Source organism: Oryctolagus cuniculus, chromosome 2, assembly GCF_051225735.1.
Source record: "Oryctolagus cuniculus isolate XC-2025 breed Fujian yellow rabbit chromosome 2, ASM5122573v1, whole genome shotgun sequence".
Lineage (NCBI taxonomy): Eukaryota > Metazoa > Chordata > Mammalia > Lagomorpha > Leporidae > Oryctolagus > Oryctolagus cuniculus.
In genome coordinates this window covers 95,171,829-95,193,066 of record NC_142868.1, presented here as the reverse complement: position 1 = coordinate 95,193,066, position 21,238 = coordinate 95,171,829, and the positions used below count along the sequence as shown (strand labels likewise).

Sequence of the window (21,238 nt, the reverse complement as noted above, 5' to 3'; positions counted from 1 at the left end):
TGTACACACAGTTTTTTCCTAACACACATTTCCATGAACTTCTGGAAGCACTTATATATACTATACACATTTTTCAATTATATAAACTTCATTTTTTTTAATTTATCTGACTGAGTTAGGGAGAAACAGAGAGAGAATCTTCCATCAGCAGGTTCACTACCCAGATGACCATAATGACCAGGGCTAGGGCAAGCCAAAGCCAGGAGTCAGGAGCTTCATCTGGGTCTTCCCCATTTGGGTGGCAATGGCCCAAACACGTGGGCTATCCTCTGCTGCTTTCCCCAGGCCATTAGCAGGGAGCTAGATTGGAAGAGGACCAGCTGAGATACAAACCAGCTCCCATCTGGCATGCTAGATCACAGGCAGTGGCTTTATCCACTACACCACAATGCCAGCCCCAAATTATATACATTTTAAAAGTAAATTCAAATTCCTTGAATAATTTTATTTGGCCTAAACCTTAATTTTCATTTAAAATTTATATTCTTCGATTTCACAGTAATAAAGAGAAAAGCAAATAATACTTGAAATGATTAACTTTTAGAATTAAGAATAGTTTTACTTGAAAAACTGATTGACAGTTGAACTTCCTACAAGTATCTCTAGTCACTTTTATTTAAATTAAAAAAATCATTTTTTGTATAGCACAAAATGGGACAAGACCTGAAAATCTTCAGAAAAGCTTATCATGTTAAAGGCGTAGCAGTAACCAGATAGTAACATTAAACAATGATGATACATTGACCGAAAAGCAAGTTGCCAACACCAATACAGGAGTGTCCACTTCTGAAGAAGATCCATCTGGCAGAAATTAAACTAAGGGATTAAAAAACAAAACAGAAACTCCCAGGATCACATTTACAGAAGGAAAAAATCCAGTTACAGAGGGCTTCTAAAATGAGCAGAGGGGGTGCTCTGTGATGTAGGAAGACAGTGCGCGTGCGCGTTCTGAGGATCACGGATACAATCAGAGTCATCACCAGCAGCAGTGAGAACACAAATCAGTCTGCTACGGATACAGTTATCACAGAACAGAATCTCAGAAGTTATTCCGATGGCTGGACTTGCGTTTTTTTTTAATTTTATAAAATATATTCTAATCTAAGTGGCATAAGCTCCAGGATTCTTGCATCCAAAGATGCTTCTATTACGGATCGACTATGCTGTAGAGTCTGAGGGTGCTTCCGCCGCGGGCTCTGCGTGTGGCTGCTGCATCTTCCTGGCCATGTGTGGCTCCCAGTGTTCAGGCCCTCTGAGCCAGCTGTATTTGTCTAACAGATGGCTGGCAGATGCAAATCTGAAACAGTAAAACTGAGCACACACACACACACACACCCCCCAAACACATGGGCAGTCTCAAGTGAAATGATTTTACGCAGGCAGATGCAAGTTCTTACAATGCTGCTCATGGCTTAGTAGAGGGAGTTGAAGCTCCCTGCCATGCTGTTTAACAACTCCCCGTTGCTGCTCCAAGGCCTCATTCCAACACAAGCTGCACGCTGTCAGCCTGGCTCTGTGGCTGCTGATATTCATACTTCCTTGCTATCAAAAACACAACGGGGAGAAGAAGAGAGCACATTAGTAAAAGGCAAAAGCAATCACTAGCCAACACTACTGAAGCACCGTCAGGCCATGAGCCTTAGGACGGAAGTGGTTTAGAATTACTTTATTTCTATAGAGGGAATTTATGGCACTTTATGATCCTCTTATTTGTCCACACTGCTGATACCCATTTTCTATGTTTGCTTTATCATTATTATTTGTCTATCAGGATTATTCAGAGCTGTAAAATACACGGTAAACATTAATCAAGCTTTTAAAATGAATGCTTTGTGATGTTCTTCTTTCTACTCCCTTTTCTTACCTTGAGTGAGGAACAATGTACTTCTTTTTGTACTTCTAAAAAACGTTTATTGACAAAAAAAATCTTAACCTGAAACTAAAAAAGTAAAAAACAACACGGGTCTAAAAATCCTTGTGAATGTTACTGGCTGCTTTGCTTGAAAACTTCAGTTTCAACTTTTACATTTTCACTTGCCAAGAAAGGGATACTATTGTGGCTGCTGCTCAGGGTGGATCTGGGTCTTCGTGCCTTAAGCTTGGGAGTCCTCTTTAAGAAACAAGAATTCTGTTTGGAATTCTCTCTTCAACGGCCAGACTCTGCCAGACAGGACATGTCACAAGTACTAAGAAAGATCCACTATGCTGGGATTCATTAAATGTGTGGATCCATCACACCTGTTCCTAAGAATAATGGCCCCCCACTTGATGGCCACATGCCAATCCCCACAACCTGGGAACACCCTAGCTGACAAGGCAAAGGGACTTCGAAGATGTGATTAAGGTAAAGCCCTTGAGATGGGGAGATTACTCAGGATTACCTGGCTCAGCTGAATCACACGGGCCTTAGTCAGACAAGCTTTCCTCACTAGGTTCCCAGAGGCAGGGAGACAGTCAGAGAAGCGCAATGCAGCTGGCTCTGAAGACAGGGGAGGGGACCAGGAGCCGAGGAACACGGGGCCCTCTGGGAGCAGGAAGTGCACACGGGGCCCTCTGGGAGTGAGAAGGGCACACGGGGCCCTCTGGGAGCGGGAAGGGCAAAGCAGCTGTTCCTCCCCGGAGGCTCCAGAGAGAGGGAACTCGGGCACTGCGCCTTACCCTGGGGGCACTGCTCGGGATGTCCAACCCACACAACTGCAGGATGATGCTTTGTTACTTAACTTTTATTTATCAATTTTTATCTTATTTGAAAGGCAGAGAGAGAGAGAGAGAGAGAGAATGAGAGAGAGAGAGAGGTAGAGAGATCTTCCATCTGCTGGTTCACTTGCCAAATACCTACAACAGGTGTGGCTAAGCCAGACTGAACCCAGAAGCCCAGAATTCCACCCAGGTCTCCCGTGTGGGGGCAGAACCCAAGTACCTGAGTCACGCCTCTGAGAATGCATATTAGCAGGAAGCTGGATCAAAAGCACAGGAGCCAGGCCTTGGACCAGGCACTCTGATATGGGATGGGGGAGTCCCAAGCAGAGTTTTAAGTTTTAAGTTTGGGTTAAATTTAACCAAATGCTGGCCCTATAACTATTTTTGGTGACCTTTTGCTAAATGGAGTCAGTATCAGAATATTGATTGTAAACATGCTTGTGTATACAATTCAGCACATAATATACTTACAAATGGAATACATCTCTAGTTGTTGTCTTAAACGGATTTTGCTGATTGTGTCATAAAAGTTGGGCTCTGATGAAGCTTCTTCTGTAGGAGGCACGCTGAATATCCTCATTATTTTTCTTTTATTCCTAAAACACAAAATCAGTGCAGGAGAGATTTGTATCAATGTCTGTATGATTAGAATATTTTATGAACCACAATCAGGAGCTCCATGACAAGGCAAGGACTTAAATGACAATAAGACTCTTTTATTTTCTATTTTGTCTCTGTGAGATACTTCCTTGGCCCAAGTACTCCTTTCACTAAAATGTATGGGTTGGGGGATAGCACTGTGGTTTAGCAGCTTTGCTGCTTGCAGCGCTGGCATCCCAAATGGGTTTGAGTCCCGGCTGTTCCACTTCTAATCCGCTCTCTGCTTGGCCTGGGAAGGCAGTGGAAGATGGCCCAAGTCTTTGGGCCCCTGAGCCCAGGTGGGAGACCTGGTCCTGCCTCCTGGCTTCGGATCGGCTCAGCTCCAGCCATTGCGGCCATCTGGGGAGTGAATCAGACCTCTCTCTCCCTCTGCCTCTAAAACCGCCTTTCAAATAAATAAATAAATACTTTTTTATTTTTTTTTATTTTTGAAAGGCAGAGTAGACAGTGAGAGAGAGAGAGAGAAAGGTCTTCCTTTTTGCTGTTGGTTCACCCTCCAATGGCCGCCGCGGCTGGTGCGCTGCAGCTGGCGTATTGCGCTGATCCGAAGCCAGGAGCCAGGTGCTTTTCCTGGTCTCCCATGGGGTGCAGGGCCCAAGCACTTGGGCCATCCTCCACTGCACTCCCTGGCCACAGCAGAGAGCTGGCCTGGAAGAGGGGCAACCTCTTCCAGGCCAGCTGGTGCCCCGACCGGGACTAGAACCCGGTGTGCCGGCGCCGCAAGGCGGAGGATTAGCCTAGTGAGCCGCGGCGCTGGCGAATAAATAAATATTTTAAAAATAAAAAATAAAACATGAGGGGAATGCGTATTCAGTACAGCATTTAATTTGCCACTTTTGACATCCACATCCCAAACTGGAACACCTGGGTTGGCGTTCAGGCTCCGCTAATTTAAGTTTCTTGCAGGTGGTGGCTGAAGTACTTAGGTCCTTGCCACTCAAGTGGGAGACTCGGATCGAGTTGGGGACGACTGGCTTGGGCCTGGCCTGTCCCTGGCTGTTGCGGCCATTTGGAGGCGTGAACCAGCAGATGGGAGATCCCTTTCTGTATGTCTGTCTCTCTGCCTTTCTGATAAAGAGAAAAATACTTTAAAAACAATGCTGAGGCTCCATGTATACAGCCAAAGGGCCATAAGTGGCTGAACATATCCATTTCCCACAACAAAAGGAGGTGCGTCCACCCTGGCTTTCCCAAACCTCCTCATAGGCAGATACTGCGCAGCAAGACGTGCAACTGAGAGAACATCTCATGTCTCTTCCATCCCGTGTCATCTAAGGGAAGCTGAAGTACTAGGGTGCGAGAACAAACCGAGTGTGAGCAGCCCTTCACTTTTGAAAATAATGAATATATCTTAACTACAACAGACTGGCATTACAGGTGCACCCTGTTACGATTAAGGGAGCAGGTGTTTGCCCTGGTAGTTAGGGTGTGAGTTAAGACACCAGCACTCACAATGAGGTGTCTGGAATCGACTCCCAGCTCTATGCCTAACTGCAGCTTCCTGCTAACACAGACCCTAGGAGGCAGTGGCGATAGCGCAAGTGGCTGGGTTCCTTGCCACTTTTATGGGAGATCTGGATTGAGTTCTCGGCCCTGGTCCCTTGCAAGCATTTGGGGAATGAAAAACTAGTGGATGTGAGCGCTCTGTCTCTCAAGTAAATAAATAAAAATTCAAAAGAACAGCGTGCCTCTGCTTATAACAGACAAGAGGGGAGGAGGCAGCAGCTGTGCTGTGAAGAAAGCTGTTCTGTGCAAGTGGCTCGGTGATGATGTTCAGGGTTTCTCTCACCATCACCCTCCCGAGTCCCAGGGGCCAAGGGCCAGGAAAGACACCACCCCCAGGCCAAATCTAAATTCGGTCTGGATTACTCATTGTTTTGAACTACAGTGGACATCATAAAGTACATAGTTGTAAGCAGAAACAAGTCAGTCCAACTAATACTGCTTTTCTCTATAAAATACTCTTTATTAAAAAAATTATATGTATGAGAAGGGAGGCAGGGAGCACGGAAGAGAAAGTTGGGATGAATTATGCTACAATGTCTGGAAGGGCACAATTATTGAGGATTTATGCACATGGCACACCCAGGGCACAAAGGTGAAAGACAAGGTCCTTGTTCTGAAGTGCCAAGAGTTTCCGTGGGACAGACAGACAAGTGATCAGATAAGACTAATACGGTTTAATAAGCGCTGTGGTAACGTCCTGCGCGCGAAACAGGAAGAGCTTAAGCTGGGCAGAGAGATATGCTGGATACATAAGTTAGTATCTCTAATTTCTGCATCTCAGGGACTTGGGCCAAAAAAAAAAAAAAAATTGTGCTCATCATAGGGTGACAGTGAGAATGGGCCGGGAACTGGGCTACAGTAGAAATGAGATTCGGGAGTTTGGAGTAGCTGGCCCAGGTGCCAAGAGCTGTACTCACATCCTCCTCTCCTAATGCAATGGGATTTTTCTTCTTCTTTTTTTCCAAAGGTTGACTTACTTATATGAAAAGCAAAGTTACAGAGGAAAATCTTCCATTTGCCAGTTCACCCTCCAAATGGCCACAATGGTCTGGACTGGACCAAGCTGACACTGGGAGCCTAGAACTCCACCTGGTCCCCCACATGGGTGTAGGGGTTCAAGCACTTGGTTCATCTTCTACTGCCTTCCCAGGTGCTGCATCAGCAGGGAGCTGGATTGCAAGTGGAGCAGCTGGGACTCGAACTGGCACTCACAGGGGATGCCAGCATCACAGGTGGTAGCTTAACCTGCTGGATTGCAACGCCAACAATGGGGTTTTCAAAGGCCTACCTCAGCCACCTGGGCTTGAAGAGAGACTAGCAGAGACAGCGCAGACAGAGCACAACAAAAATTCTGATAAAGGAATTTTATGCATTCTGTTCAGATTCCAAAAAGTTTCCTACTGAATTTTTCAGGACTGAAAAACCTACCTCTTGGCATACATGAAGAGACCAAAGCTGACCAAGATCACTATCAAGTAGACGTTGGTGGCTTCGTTCCAGGCCTCATGTACCGTGTAATCAATAGAGCCGTCGTCACCCATCACTCCGAAACTGGCAGCCATGGGCTAAGAGAGAGACAGGGAGTCAGGGTGACAGTGTGACCATCTGAAGAGGGCTGGCAATTAGAGGACCTGCTGGCCAGATCCAGACACCACAGCTCGTCTCCAGTAATCCAGAGACAGTTTTACATTGGTCCACCTTCAATGGTTGTAACTACCTAATATATAGCCCCAAAGCATCAAATTGTTTTCAATCTGGCCCATAAAGATGCACATAACACATTCCCCCTCATTATTCACTGTGAAATGTCACAGGTCCCACATGAAGGTAGGAGAAGAAACCACAGTCTACCTAAGGGACACAGGTCAAAATGTAACATTGCTGTTTCCAAGTTAGAACTGTCACCCAGATAAAAGCCCCAGAATACTTTACAACGTGAACTGGAACAATTGGCTGTGATGCAGGGAGAGCAAGGTTGGCCGGGAGTGGCCCAGAGGAGCAAGGATGGGGCCACAATCCTCTTCCCCAGAACCCTCCACTGGCTGCTCTGAGGGCCTTATCTAGTGCAGTCTGCTCCAAGGAGGCCATGGGATAAAAAGCTACTTTTTGCTATTTACACAGCTGCGCTCTCTCTTAAAGGAAATGCATTCTTGGGACATTCCCACAGACAACTAAGAGTGGTAATATCAAATGCTGTCAAAGAACAGATAGGAGAGTAAGGATGTCTTATTTACGTTTCAGAAGTGAATGGAATTTTCCTTCATGAGAAAGTACAGGATATAGCAGATAAGTTGGACCTTAAAGGTAAGTCGAGGTAAAATGACCTAAGAGGCGAAAGAAATGCGTGAAATGTGGCTTTCATTCTATAAAAAGAAAAAAATCTGAACAAATGATAGGTGATAACTGTACTGTGTTATCTAAGAATGAGACAGTCATTTCCTAGTACCGAGGAAAAAAAAAGTCTCTGCAAAGTCCAAGAAGTTATTCTGCAAGCTTCTAGGCCATTCACAATAGTGAAGGCCCTGCAGATCAAGCGGTGCATCCAGTGAGACCCCAGGACTCTTGTGCACATAGCTTCGGCTGTGAGTCCAACTGGACGGTTGCGGAACTTGCTTTCTTCTGGCCTGAGAACAGCGACACTGCAGGAAAGGCCGGGGGCTAAGCCACGTGGTACGTTCTCTCTGTACTGGCAGCTGAGGTCCCACAGGTGCCCTGTGTTCATTTACAGAGAGTGCTGGCAAAAGTGTTTAACTTAAACTCCTGACACGGAGAGAAGGAGCGTTCTCTCTAAAACACCTACTGGTGTCTGATAGGAATACAAAGACAGGTCTCACGAAATTAGCAAGGGAACATAAACTTTTACAAGTTACAGATCCATGATCTACATATTTAAACACTACTCAAATCCTAGATTTTTGGACAAGCTATGGGTTTCTTAGCTTTTTTCAGAGCGGGAGGCACAGGGACATGAAGTCTAACCACAGTTTCAGTTCTTACTCCTGGTCCAACTGCATTCATCAGCCTACTTTAGAAGACGGCTACTTGTGGAAGGGCAGACCGTACATCCAGCTGCAAGTTACAGGATCTCCAACTCGGCAGGTGTCAAATGTACATGCAGGAACAATGGCCAGATTTGGCTTTAAAAAAATTGGTCTTCCAGTATCTGCTTTGAAATACTTCCGAAGGTCCAGGATCATTATGGGGCAGGGATGAGACTTTCAGCACAGCATTTGGGTGTAACAGTGGACAAGACAGCTCTGGTCTCAGACACTTCGCAGGTGCCACTCATCTGACAAATCACAGAAGTCTTCCCTATTCTCTAATGTCTGAATGGATAGGAACCGGGCTACTTTCTTGCTCATACGCCACTCAGTGAGTGGTATATGCTCATCCCCTGAGCTGCACTTCCTCCTGCCGCAAACACGCCAGTCTTTAATTCTATTTGGAAAAGGATGTCTAATTCCTGCTGATCCAGAACCGTGATGTTTTCACTTGAACTATACAACGCACTATTATACAACGTGACTGGTATGCGATGACACTACTTTTATTCCAGGGACATGCGCTAGAGTTATTTTTAGCAGCGTGGTTGTGAAAGATTTGCACCCAGGATAGGCCTCTCCTGCGCAGTCCACAACCATGCACGACTCCGGGGCATGACTGTTCCAAGGCTGCCAAGAATGAGGACCGGTTTAGTCCGGAGCCCTAGTCCAGACCTGTGGCCCACTTGCGGCCTGAACTTTGGTCCAGCATGTGCGCACACACACCTACGCCCGGTGACCACACCGCATACCACCAAGGCCCTCCTGTGGTGTCCCAGGCTTAGCCCAGGGGTGTCACCACGGTCACTCCTGTCAGGTTAATGTTTCAGCAGCAGGATCGCCAGCACAGCCGGTCACGCGCTGGGGAGTGTCACTTGCAGCTCTTTCGAGAAAACTGACCTTTTCCCACTTTTTAATTTTTTTTGGTTTCCTGTCAAGCCAGGAGATGCCAGGATGACCTGTGTTACGCCCCCGAGTAAACTGGACGCTCTGGGGAGATGTCAAAGCGTTGGCCACCGGGGCTGGGTTTCGGCCTGAGGGCCGCGCTTTTCGGGGGTGGGGGACCCCGGGGTTCCACCCTCAGCAGCTGGGGGCTCCTGGACCCGTTATCTGTGAGCAGCCTCCATTTGGTCTCCCATCGAGAACCTTCTTTTCTGACAGAAACTCGGGCTGGAGCCACCTGTGCCGTCTTTATATAAAACCCGCTCTGGAAAAACCCGGCAGTCCGTCCCTCTCCACCCCCGCCCTGAGGAGAACGCAGCCCGCCCGGCCCGGGCGCCCGGCATGGCGGCGCTGACGTCACTGGCGCGGGCACCCCCGGGCGCGCGCGCGCGCGCACGCACACCTGACGCCCACACCTGCCCTCCTCCGGCCGCGCGGCCCCGGCCCGGGGGACCCGCGCCTGCGGGGCGGGCGCGTATAAAGCGCGGCCCTCCGCCGCCGCCCGCGGCCCCGGCCGCGCAGCCTCGCTCCCGCCGCGGCCGGGCCCGGTGCCGGCGCCCGGGCCAGCCCCTCCCCCGCGGGTGCGGGCGGGCCGGGGCGGGGCCGCGGTGACGCCGCCGCCGGCACCGGGCGGCGCGGGGGCCGCGGCCACTCACGCTGCTCGCTCCGGACGCGGCCCGCGGCCCGCGCTGCTCCGCTCGGGCGCGCTTTTCCCCGCAGTCGCGGCCGAGCGCGCGGGGACCGGTTGCCGAGCGGACCCGGACGACCTCTGCCTTTCGTCATTTCCTGCCGGCCCGTCGGTTTCCGGATGAAACGAGGAGCCAGGTCTTTTTTTTTTTTTTTTTTCTCCTTTTCTTCTCCCCTCCCCTCCCCTCCCGCTTCCCCACCCTTTTCAGTTTTTAAACGCGAGCGACGCAGCGACGGCCCCGGTGCCGCCCCCGGGCGCGTGAGTGGAGCCGGGCTCCTTTCCCTCCCCCGCGGCGCCGCCCCGCCCCGGCCGACCCCCGCGTCCCGGGCCCGCGGGCGGGCGGGCGTCCCGGGGCGCCGGGGGTGCACGTGGATGCGGCCCGCGTGCGCGCGCGCGCGGCGCCTCCGCCGGGGCCGGGCGGGAAGTGGCGCGGCCTGGGCGGTCCCGGGAGGGGGCGCCTCGTCCCGCCCCCGCCGTGCGGCGGGGTCCCGCCGTGCGGGGGTTGCCCCGCGCTCGGGTTCGCCCGGAGTGGCTAGCTGTCCGTCCCGCGGGCGCACGGGTGCTGGGTTTGCGTGGTCGCTGTGGTGCACGCACGCTCTCCGTGTTTCCTCGTGAACGGTGCGTGGCCGAGGCCGTGGAAGCATTGTAGAGACCGGAGGTTGTGAGGGTGCTGTTGCGTTGTCAGTTTAAGTGACCTTGGCTCTTTTTTTTTTTTTTTTTTTAAGTTTGGTGTAGTGTCTTGGGGACAGAACAAACAAAAATTGTGCACCCCAGCGTCAGGCGGGTGAGGAGCTGGTGTGGGGTGTCAGCGTCAGTGCAGGCCAGTGGTCCACTCGCTCCGGTCGGTTCTGTCCGTTCCTGCAAGTTCTGCAGGACCCGCTGACCGTGTCTAGGTCGCCTGCTGGATTGCTAGGCGATGAGAGTGCACCCCTTGGCAGGTTTGCTCTGCCATGTGCCCCCTTGCTTGCTGCCCACTGGTGTGCATGTGTAACCCGTAATCACCTACAGAATCTTAATGCCATGGATTTGGACGCTACAGTTGGAAAATTAGGAACAGTGCCAGGACCTGTGCCACGTGGTCACTACTCCATATCTCATGTAACCTTCGGGGATAACTTTCCCTTAAAGCCCAGGTGCTCAAAAACTGTTTGAAATGCAGGAATTTGATTTGAATGCATCCACGTGTGGGGTCTGTCTGTGCAGTACCGGATTCCACTTTGGTAAAATCGGGTGTTGGCAGTACAAAATGACTCATAGGGAAAATCAGTATGTTTTTCAAGTTGAGAGGACGGCTTCGAAAATCCATAGAACTGCAATTAGTCCCTTGATTGAGGTATTCAGTAGTTTCCCAAATGCCCAGAGAACAAGTTGTGCCAGGACATTGGAAAAAAACGGTAAATGCTGGCAAAGCCTTCATGGCTGTTTTTTTAAAAACAGGTCCCTCTTTCCATATTTCGTTTCTAAGAGACATTCCTGACTAAAGGTAAACAAATGACACGATGGAATACAAAGACCAATTTTTCAGTGTTGATGAGTCCTGCCTGATATTATTGGGCATTAATGTCGTGAATGTCAGTGCCACATTATCTCCATGGTAGGCAGTTGTGAAAGATTTGTGTGCCTAGTTTGTTTCAGTTTGCCTTTAAATGTCTTAAACACATGTTTACTGTGGAGTCTAGTACTTTGAACATTAAGAAATTAAGTTCTGATCCGACTTAATCACGTAGTTTTGGCTTTCTTAATCGATTAAGGATTTGCATAGGCATAGCCATTGCAGTTAACATCGCTTCTGAGAATGATGGTGGCGTCAGCCAGTTTGCATCTTGAGAGAACAGAAGCCCTTGAGGGGACTGGGGAGAGTGAGGAAGGTGCCTGGAGCTGTGTCTGAGTGCTTGGAGCGGTGTCTGATTGTGGTTCAAGCATGTTGGAGTCTAACCTGTCAGCTGGTACGGGTGGCCCATCTTGGAAAGAGGAAGACTGAGAATTCTGCCTTGGTTCCTGTGGCTACAGACAGGGGAGGGGATGGGTTGAGTTGTCATCATAGGAAGGAATCAAAGAAGAGGAAGATGCGCACCTTCCCTTGGAGTTAGTTCGTCCTTCCTCTCGCTGATCCTAGTCACCACGGACATCCTCGGGCTCTTGTGCAGCTCTGGTGCTTGTGGGCAGTCACAGGTGGAGAGAGGGGAGGGGAGGGGCAGAGCAGAAGGGTGTTCAGACAGGGCATTGTTAGCCTTCCGCTTAGGAAGGATTGACTGTGTTTAAAAATCTCTTACATGTTACTTGTATCAAGAAATGGGGAGAATATCCCCGTATTGTGCTTTATAAACAGGGAAACCAATTTAGAATGTCGCGTATTACAGGACATGAAAAATGACTGCCACTATTTCTTTGTGTTTGGAAAGCCACAGTGACAGCACCGGCTCCTGTCCCGCCCCCGTCCCCCAATTCCTCACTTCAAAACTTGGCCCCTGTGGAGCCCTTGGGGCTGCCAGAATGCAGAGACTTGTGTCTCATTGCCCTTTCCCCAGGCCTGCCTGGAGCCTGGCACAGGGAAGTTTTCGGGGCACTCCGCAGATTGGACTCCTCTTGCCCCTCTGCTGTAGTGCAGAGCCCTGCGGTCTGCAGCCCACAGTGCGCTCTCTGAATGCAGACGGTTTCTACCACACTCTGGCGTTTGCTTCATTTTTTAGAGTAGTTTTTTTAAATTAATCCTTAAAAATCTATTTATTTATTTAGAAGGTAAGGAAATAGAGAGGCTGACAGAGCTACCTAAATGGGCCAGGCTGGGGGCCGGAAGCTCGCTCCGGGTCTCGCGTGGATGGCAGGAACCCAACGACTGTGACATCGGGGTGCACGTCAGCAGGAAGCTGGAAACATAAGCAGAGCTGGGTGGGAGACCCAGGAGTTCCGTTAGGGGGTGGTCCTAACCATGAGGCCCAACACCTGTCACCTCTTTGGCACTTAACCTTTTTATAACCTTACAGTGTTTCACAGGTTGTTTCCCACCCAAGATCCCAGCTCCTCAGGGCCAGGGAGCATACATTTCTCTTTTTGAGTGGGTCTTGGTATCCAGGATATTAATGCAGAGTAGGTTTGTTTGTACCTGTTGAGCAAACATGAGGTCCATGAGGGAACATCAGACGCCATTGAGGGTGGTGGGTGATATGTAGGACCAAGCTGTGGGGCCCATTTGAGAGTACAAGAATGTGGAGCTAAATAGAGTAATAATTGACGTTTGGACAGTTCTCGGATTGTGCCTGACACTGTAGCACGTGGATTTATTTGAATCTCACAAGGATCCTTTGAAGTGGATGGAGTTATTAACCGCTTTTCAAATGGACGCACAGCAGATTTAAGTTTCTTGCTCAAGGTTCATGATGCAGTAGTAATAGGCAGTCTGGCTGCAGAGTCAGGAGGTCTCCGTGGGGGACTTTTACCTGTCCTTTGAAGGGAGACCCAGAGTTGACACTTTTTTTTTTGCAGCTATAAAAGATGCTCTTTTTTAAAAAAAGGTCAAAGGCGTGTGAAAGATTGCAGGAACTCCAGGCTACAGGAGCGATGCTGACTTTTCAAGATAGAAGAAGCTTGATAATGAAATGGTCCAGAGGACACTGTCTATTGAAAGGACAAGCAAGAGGAGAGAGACTGGATTTTGAATCTCAAAGCTGAGTGTGAGGATTCTGATTCTTTGTACCTGTTGAATTCCAGGCCAGTGATTCACCAGGACACAGGGCACTGAAAGTTACGAATGTAGTGGCAGAAACCTAGTGACAAAGTGACACTGCGCCATGCTCTGTAGCATGCTGCCTTTCTTTTTTGCACACTTCCTAGAAGTAAAACCCTCATGGTAATAACTTGCCAGGCCCGGGCGTCACAGAAGGTGTCCTGCACACTTCTGTTTGCTTGCCCTTCTGTGGAATCCTGATCCACTTTTTCAGCTTGTGTTGAGCAGTAGAGCATACTGTTGCAGTCAGGAAGCCTCAGCAAACCAACTACCTTTTTTTTGGTGGAAAAGAAAAATGTAAAGCTGTGTTATGGATTTTGATGACAGATCTGGAATAAAGTCAGTTTGAAGCCATCTGGACTTAGACAAGGGCCTGCAAAGCAAATCCAGCAAGATGAAGAAAGCCGTGATTCCCTGAGAACCCAGTTATGTGTCCCTCTTGTCAGGAGCTGACCTTAGTGTTGTGGGGGCATCGGGCGTCCACAGAGTCACTGAATCTGAATGATGCCGCAGACAGGGGACTGTATACCTCGCCACTCGGCTGCTGTGCAGGAAGTCAGAGGAGGAAGTGCCCCTGAACGAAGCCTGGTCAGCAGCCAGGGAGGACACGCACTCTGCAGGTATGGCATTCTGTGTCTCAGACCCGTTCCCCCGGGAAGGAAGGCCTGCCTTTTTTGTCTTGGGGGTGGGGGTAGAAGCTTCACGTATTCTGGGCTGGCCTGCATAGAGGCAAGTTACAAAGTGTGAATGTTGCCCTGTAACTTGTGATCCACTCAGATATCTGGGAAGTGACTTGCAGAATTTGAATGGACACAATCTGTACTGCAGTGTGCATCCAGTTGTGTTTGTTAGCCTTCATCTTAGTTTCAAGCTCCTCCCCAAACAGGGAGCTTTTAGAGGCAAGAGAAAAGAGATGATGTGCTGATTGGTTCATTTTAAGCCTGTCAAGCTGGGATGCCTTAGTGAGATCTCTGCCACCCCAAGCAGGTATTGTGTGGCTGCAGAGCCGGATCCCGACAGGAGACAGTTCTTCAGCCAGGAGCCTACGCAGAACGACCCAGGGTTTTGTTAGAATAAAGTGCCATGTCTTCACCTAACCTCAGAGAGGTGGATTGCGTAGCCCTGGAGCAGGGCCTGGGCATCTGTGTTTTAAACCATGCTCAAGCCATTGTGCTGCCCCTTTGCCTCGTTAAGAATTCTGTAGATAAGAAAATCAGGCAGAGCGAACTGGCGCCCAGAACTGGTTCGGTGGCACCAAGTTTTTTATCACCAGGTGAAACACAGTTTCAGAATTCTGTGGCTGGGAGTTTTCCAACTGACCGAGCCAGGCACTGATTTTACAGCCATGCAGCTTCGTACTGTTTCCAAGCAAGATACAAATGCAAGTCTGTGTGCTATTCTGGCCATGGTAGAACATTGAAAAGCCAGTCGCCAGGTTCTCTGGATAATTTTAACAGGTGCTGTTTCTGAATTTCAGAAACTATTGATGACTTGCCATATTTTGATGTATAGTCTGTGAGGGATTTCTTTGTAGTTTTGGAAAGCATCTATTTAAAGCTAAAATGAAACATTAAAATTTCTCATTGAATTACTTTTCAGTCTTAGCTAAAAGATTGTGTGAGAATTTGTACTGCATTGTTAGAGCTGTTTTTTTTTTTTAAATCTGGTTGATTTTGACTTTTTTTGTTTTTTAAGGTGCCTTACCTTGAAACAGCCCGGCTGGCCTGCATCACTTGCCATCGAATGAGAGAGACGACGCCAGTATCTGCCTGTGCTCGCCGGAGAGCAGCAGCCCAGGCTTACTCATTCCAGAAGTCTAGAGAGCCTGCGAGGGCAGCCGTTGCAGATGTCCACGGGGCTGTCCGGGCCTGCCAGCGGACCGTGCGGCCAGATGACTCAGCAGGAAGTCCGTGGAAGGGTGGTGGAGACCGAGGAAAAGGCCCATCACAAGGAGGACCTGCGAGTGGATGAGACTGTAGCGCCTTTCTTTATGTGCTCCCTACGTGACCCTTGGGAACTGGCCCGCTTCTGTCTGTGTGGGGTGTTTTTGCAGTACTGCCCTGGCTGCTGACCTGCTCCGTGGAGAGAGAGGTGGTAGACAGAGGTGGAGGAGACGGTGGGGCCCCAGACTTGGACTTCCGATGAGTCCCTGCTTGGGGACGTGACGGCTGGGGAACGCGCTGGTGCCTGTTCACGTCCACTGCCTTGCCAGCGCTTGTTCTCCTTGGCCGCTCCCAACCTCCACATGGCTTTTGTCTTGAATGGCTTTTGTTGTTGTTTTTGTTTTCTTTTGGCACTGAAAGCTAATTACCCTATTTTTTTCCGTTGAAAAATAGAATTACAGGCAGGCGCTGTGGCTCACTAGGCTAATCCTCCGCCTGCGGCACCAGCACCCCGGGTTCTAGTCCTGGTTGGGGCGCCGGATTCTGTCCCGGTTGCCCCTCTTCCAGGCCAGCTCTCTGCTGTGGCCAGGGAGTGCAGTGGAGGATGGCCCAAGTGCTTGGGCCCTGCACCCCATGGGAGACCAGGAGAAGTATCTGGCTCCTGGCTTCGGATCAGCGCAGTGTGCCGGCCGTGGCAGCCATTTGGGGGTGAACCAACGGAAGGAAGACCTTTCTCTCTGTCTCTCTCTCTCATTGTCTAACTCTGCCTGTCAAAAAAAAAAAAAAAAAAAAAAGAATTATGTCTTCACAAACGGACCTGTGGTACAGTTGCTGTTCGGCCCTGGGTTATTTTCCAGGACCAAGAATGGGACAGTTTCCTTGCTTTCTGGCCTTGCTCCTCTCTGCTGTGCCTATGTTCTTGTTCAGTACTTGTTGCTGCTGCGTTTCCCTTTTGTTGTCGTTGCTCTCTTTTTGGGGCTCTTTTATTGTTTTGTTGTCAGTTACCTGGGGTAGCATGGGTAGACGAAAGGTATGGAAGACGCGCAGCATCTTTGAACTTCTGTGTTCGCAGTGTTGACGTGCACGCTGCCTTCTCCCCTTTCCCTTCTCGACAGGCAGTGAGAAGCAGGATCGCCCACGTGCTGGGCAGACAGACGTGGGTGAGGCTCGAAGTGCCGAGGTCCCCCGGGCGGGCCTGCACGTCTCCAGCGCTTGCTGGTTAGCGTGAGGGAACGTGTGACATAGGTGAATTCACTGTCCAGCTCGTTTTTTGTCTTACGTGTTCCGAGTCCGCTGACCTCACAGGTGACTTTTCTTGTGTAAATTGAGGCGTTTCCTCTTGTGAGTCGAGTTTTACTCAACAAGGAGAAACAACAGGGAAAGGTACAGATGTCCGTGAGCCGTTTGGATGCCTTCATGCTTCCCTCCCCACCAGGCCTGTTTTCCTCCGCTTCCTGCTCCCTCACCTTCCGCCCGCCCCAGACGTCTCCCTGTGACCTGGGCCCACGTTTACATCTTTTTCTCACCTGTCCAGAAGTTCTTGTTTGCTGTCTTTGTACTTTGCCAACTCCCTGCCTTTTCCGTGATTCACCCTCTTCTCTTTTTTAAGGTTGATTTATTGGGGGGGGGAGGGGCTGGGGATTGACCTTCCATCCATTGGTTCACTTCCCAGATGGCTGCAGCTGCACCGCTGGACCAGGAGCCAGGTTTCCCACATGAGTAGCAGGGGCCCAGGCACTTGAGCTGTCCTCTGCTGCTTTCCCAGGCGCATGTGCAGGGAGCTGGATTGGAAGCGGAGCAGCCGGGGCTTGAATGGGTGTTGAGAAGGGGGGGATGCCAGCAAGGCAGCAGCATGACCAGCTGTACCATAACACCACCCCAGCCTCCTGTGTTAAGTTCCTTGATCTCCACCTGCTGTGGGCTTGGGTGTGCCTCTGCCCGCTCAGTCCTTTGTTGTCCTTGTCGCTTCTACTCAGCACCTGGCCTCTCTGACCCGTCCTGTCCATCGTCATGGACAGCAGCAGCTGTCCACTGCCTCGCACCACCTGGCCTCCTCCTGTCTGTGTAGCTCTGACCTGTGGTTCCGTCCAGCCCCGTCCAGGTTCATGTTGGGTTCTTCCCACACTCTAGCCATTGTGCAGAGCTCCTTGAGCTCTCGCTGGTCTCCTTGTCCCCGGGTGATTAGGCGTTACCAGATGGATCTGCTGTAGAGCACAGAACCTTGCAGTGTATTTCCTGGGTAGCCAGGATGAATCGGTTATTATTAGCTCTTCTTGGAACATTGAACTTCCTGTGTTTTCTGCTTCTAAGAATCAGACTGGTATTCCAGAAGACCAGCCTCACTTTACATAGAATCCAGATAACCCTATGGTGCTGTCATCCTTTTTTTTTATTTGAAAGGCAGAGGCAGAGAGTTACAGAGAGAGAGAGAGAGAGGTCTTCCATGCACTGGCTCACTCCCCAAATGGCCACAATGGCTGGAGCTGTGCCAATCCGAAGCCAGGAGCCAGGAGGTTCTTCCCGGTCTCCCACGCGGGTGCAGGGGCCCAAGGACTTGGACCATCTTCTGCTTTCCCAGACCACAACAGAGAGCTAGATTGAAGTGGAGCAGCTGGGACTTAAACCCATGCCCATAAGGGATGCCGGCACCACAGGCGGCGACTTTACCCGCTACACCACAGCACTGGCCCCAGTGCTGTCATTCTGACTCTGCTCTGAAGAGCTGTGCCGTTCACACTCCCATGTCTTGGAAGATTAAGAAACATCCAAAGCAGGTTTGGGTGGAGGTGGGGGAGAAGGGCAGGAATAAAAAGGTGAGACCAGGAAAGGACCAAAACCGGACACTTTACTGTTCATAAGATAAACAGCCTCCCTAAAAGAATAAAAAGTGTAAGTCGTTCTGTGAACCTAGATCAACGTTGCATCATTTGTGTTTTTACATTTCCCTCTAAGCTCAGAGACCTTTAATGTTGAACAAAGCAGAGACTGGATCTTGTAAATATTCATTTTTTTTTGAGAGACTTGATGTCTCCTTAAATATTAACCTGTATCATTTTGTAATTATACTGCACCATTCTCAAAATTCTTGTGTGGGAAAGCACATCAGTTGTGTGGTCTTACCCCTCCGGACTCTGTAATTGTAATGGAAAGGCAGCTTTTGGCAAGACTTTATCTTGTGCTGCTGATTTACATTTTCTCTTAGGTTTTTTCCTTTATTCTTTTATGTGCGTGAAAGTGAAGCTATCCTGTAATTTAGTTTTATTAATGTTCCTAATGTGTATGAACTGCTGGAGCTAGGTAGACTGATGTGAGTGCAGTTCTGAAACTTAAAAGAGGAAAACCCACACACCACATATTGTGGCATTAAGACAGTCAGAATAGAGACCAGCATTGTGTTGTAGCAGGTTAAGCCACAGCCTGCAACACTGGCTTCCCATGGCGTCGCTGGTTTGTGTGCTCGCTGTGCCACTTCCAGTCCAGCTCCCTGCTAGGGGCCTGGGAAAAGCAGCAAAAGATGGCCCAGGTGCTTTTTGGGCCCCTGCCACCCACATGGGAGACCTGGAAGAAGCTGCTGGCTTACGGTAGGCTTAGCCCTGGCCGTTGTGGCCATCTGGGGAGTAAACCAGTGGATGAAAGATCTCTGTATCTCCCTTTCTCTGTTACTCTCTCTCTCTTTTTTTTTTTTTTAAATAAATAACCCTTCAAAACAAAACAAAAAAAGCTGTGTTCTTACAAACCATTACCATTTACAAAAAGGAAAGGGATAGTAAGAGCAGCCCTGCAAATGCGCTTCCTGTCTGATCTTCCCTTAGGTACAGTGCCATGTGGAAGCTGGGTATCTTGGAGCTGTAGGAACAGTGGTCCGGTCATGTTGCTGTGATATTCACCCACCAGTAGCTAGTGAAAAAAAAAAAAACAAATGGTCTCAAAGCCACAGCTTTAAGGCTACTTACGGGCAATTTAGCAGATGTGCTGTGCAGGCCTGACTTCTGGAACTATTGAGATAAACAAGGGAAGGCCACCCTGGAAGCTCCTGATCGAGCAGCTAATGTTGATAAAGTGGTTGATTGCAGTGCATGGTGGCAAATGCTACAATAGACACATGGAGCAGCTGTTATAGAAACAGACTAATAAGAAGCGCCAGCACAGTGAGAAACCTAAAAAGATCAGATATGTAATAATGTATAGATACATTAGGTGTGTGTGTGTGTGTGTGAATCCTGACATAAACCTGTCTGTCCCGTGTTACTTGTGTGAGTTGAGCAAGTGACCAAGTATTCAGCCTCAGTTTGTCCATCTGTGAACTGTTGACATTTAGTAGTGTTGATCTATGGGTAAGTGAGATAGCCGACGTGAGATGCCAGTGTGATCTCTTACTCAAGTGTTTAGAATTTGGAGAGCAAAGCAGCTGGTGGAAAACACAGGAAAAAATGCCTTCCGGGAGCTGTATTCGTTGCAGACGTGATATGGCTGCTCAGAATGTTTGGAATTCCCACATTAAATTTCCTTTTTATTTATTTATTTATTTTTAAAGATCTACTTATTTGAAAGGCAGAGTTACAGAGAGAGAGAGGGAAGACAAAGAGAGGACGAGAGAGAAAGGTCTTCTGCTGGTTCACTCCCCAAATGGCCGCAGCGGCCAGGGTTGGGCCAGGCCGAAGCCAGGAGCCAGGAGCTTCATCCAGGTCTCCCCATGGGTGGCAGACATCCAAGCACTTGGGCCACCCTCTGCTGCTTTTCCAGGCTCATTAGCAGGGAGCTGGATCAGAAGTGGAGCAGCCGGGACACAAATCAGTGCCCATATAGGATGCTGGTGTGGAAGGTGGCAGCTTTACCCCCTATGCCACAGCAACAGTCCCATTTTTATGGTTTTTAAGAAAACCACCCATATTATGCGATAGTTTCTCTCTCTTTCTTTTCAGTCAAAAGTTTATTTAGCTGAATCTGCTTACCAGATGTCTTTCTCAGTGAGTCTGTGTCTTCCCGTAAATCAGATCCATTCTCAAAGAACTTAAATGTTTGAAACAATTCAGCGTATTTGAGAAAAATGTACCACAGACTGTCAGTCTTTTCAGTAAGAAGAATGTCATCTCTCCTGACCACTTTCAGGAAAATTAGAGTAACTTTTGGATAATATTAGAAAATCTGTCAGTCTGAATGGTTGTCATCGCAAACTGAGTTATATATACTGACCTGAGGATATTTCCTGTATTATATGTATGTGAGACTTGAGCCAAGTTAGCTTTTTTGGTTGTTATTTTAAAAGATGCTGTTTAGATGAACCTCCCTTAACAGAATCAATCGGAATAATCTGCATTTTAAGAAATTTATTTGAGGGGGCCAGCACTATGGCGTAGTAGGCTAAGCCTCCTCCTGCAGTGCCGTCATCCCATATGGGTGCCGGTTCTAGTCCCGGCTGCTCTTCCAATCCAGCTCTCTGCTATGGCCTAGAATAGCAGTAGAAGATGGCCCAAGTGCTTGGGCCCCTGTACCTCTGTGGGAGACCTGGAAGAAGCTCCTGGCTCCAGGCTTTGTGTTGGCACAACCCTGACCATTGTAGCCATCTGGGGAATGAATCAGTGGATGGAAGACCTTTCTCTCTGTCTCTCCCTCTCTGTCTATAACAGAAATAGAGTGTTCATCTTCTGATCTAGTCCTCAGATGTCCACAACGGACTGGACCGCGGCCAAAACCAGGACCCAGGAATTCAGTTGTGTCTCCCATCACTGCCACCTCTGAGAGTCCCCATTAGCAAAACGCTGGGATCAGAAGCTGCAGCCTGGTATTGGACCCAGGTACTCCAGTGTAGTGAGCAGTGCGCCTCCCAGCAGTCTGCCCTTTTGGGGTGGAAATGGGCACAGCGATCCACTGTGACTTTGCCTCTGGTCGATTGCCTTCCTCTGTTCCCACAGCTTTGAAATACGGGCCTTAGACCTAGTCAGTGGGATAAAATCAAGTGGGATGAATTTTTCACTTGGAACAAACTCCTTCTGACCTGCATTGTTTGGCTTTGTGAGAAGTCACCAATTCCTCATGTGATCAGACTTGTCTGTTATATTGTGATTCTCTGTGGTAGAAGCATTGTAACTGGGTA

At 49.2% G+C, this 21,238-nt stretch overlaps 2 protein-coding genes across 8 annotated transcripts in view; one reads left to right on the top strand and one right to left on the bottom strand.

Moving 5' to 3' along the window:
• Positions 1-587: 587 nt before the first annotated feature.
• SMIM19 (small integral membrane protein 19) lies at positions 588-9,627 on the bottom strand. Of its 4 annotated transcripts, none has more exons than XM_070068624.2 (5): positions 9,506-9,627; positions 7,101-7,190; positions 6,295-6,431; positions 3,172-3,296; positions 588-1,542 (listed from the first exon to the last, which is right to left on the bottom strand). In XM_070068624.2, exons 3-5 carry the CDS (start codon positions 6,426-6,428, stop codon positions 1,478-1,480), a joined length of 324 nt encoding a protein of 107 aa, XP_069924725.1. In that variant the 5' UTR covers positions 6,429-6,431; positions 7,101-7,190; positions 9,506-9,627; the 3' UTR covers positions 588-1,477. The 4 variants fall into 4 exon arrangements, with proteins under 4 accessions (XP_069924725.1, XP_069924724.1, XP_051688381.1 ...); XM_070068623.2 differs by lacking the exon at positions 9,506-9,627 and adding an exon at positions 7,313-9,253; XM_051832421.3 differs by lacking the exon at positions 7,101-7,190.
• Positions 9,536-21,238, top strand: part of SLC20A2 (solute carrier family 20 member 2) — a 102,854-nt gene continuing 91,151 nt past the window's right edge. For 2 of the 4 annotated variants that reach the window (XM_089325938.1, XM_051832414.3), the window contains exon 1: positions 9,536-9,674. The gene's annotated coding sequence lies outside the window, so the exon portion shown is untranslated. The other 2 variants (XM_089325936.1, XM_070068621.2) reach the window with 2 other exon arrangements.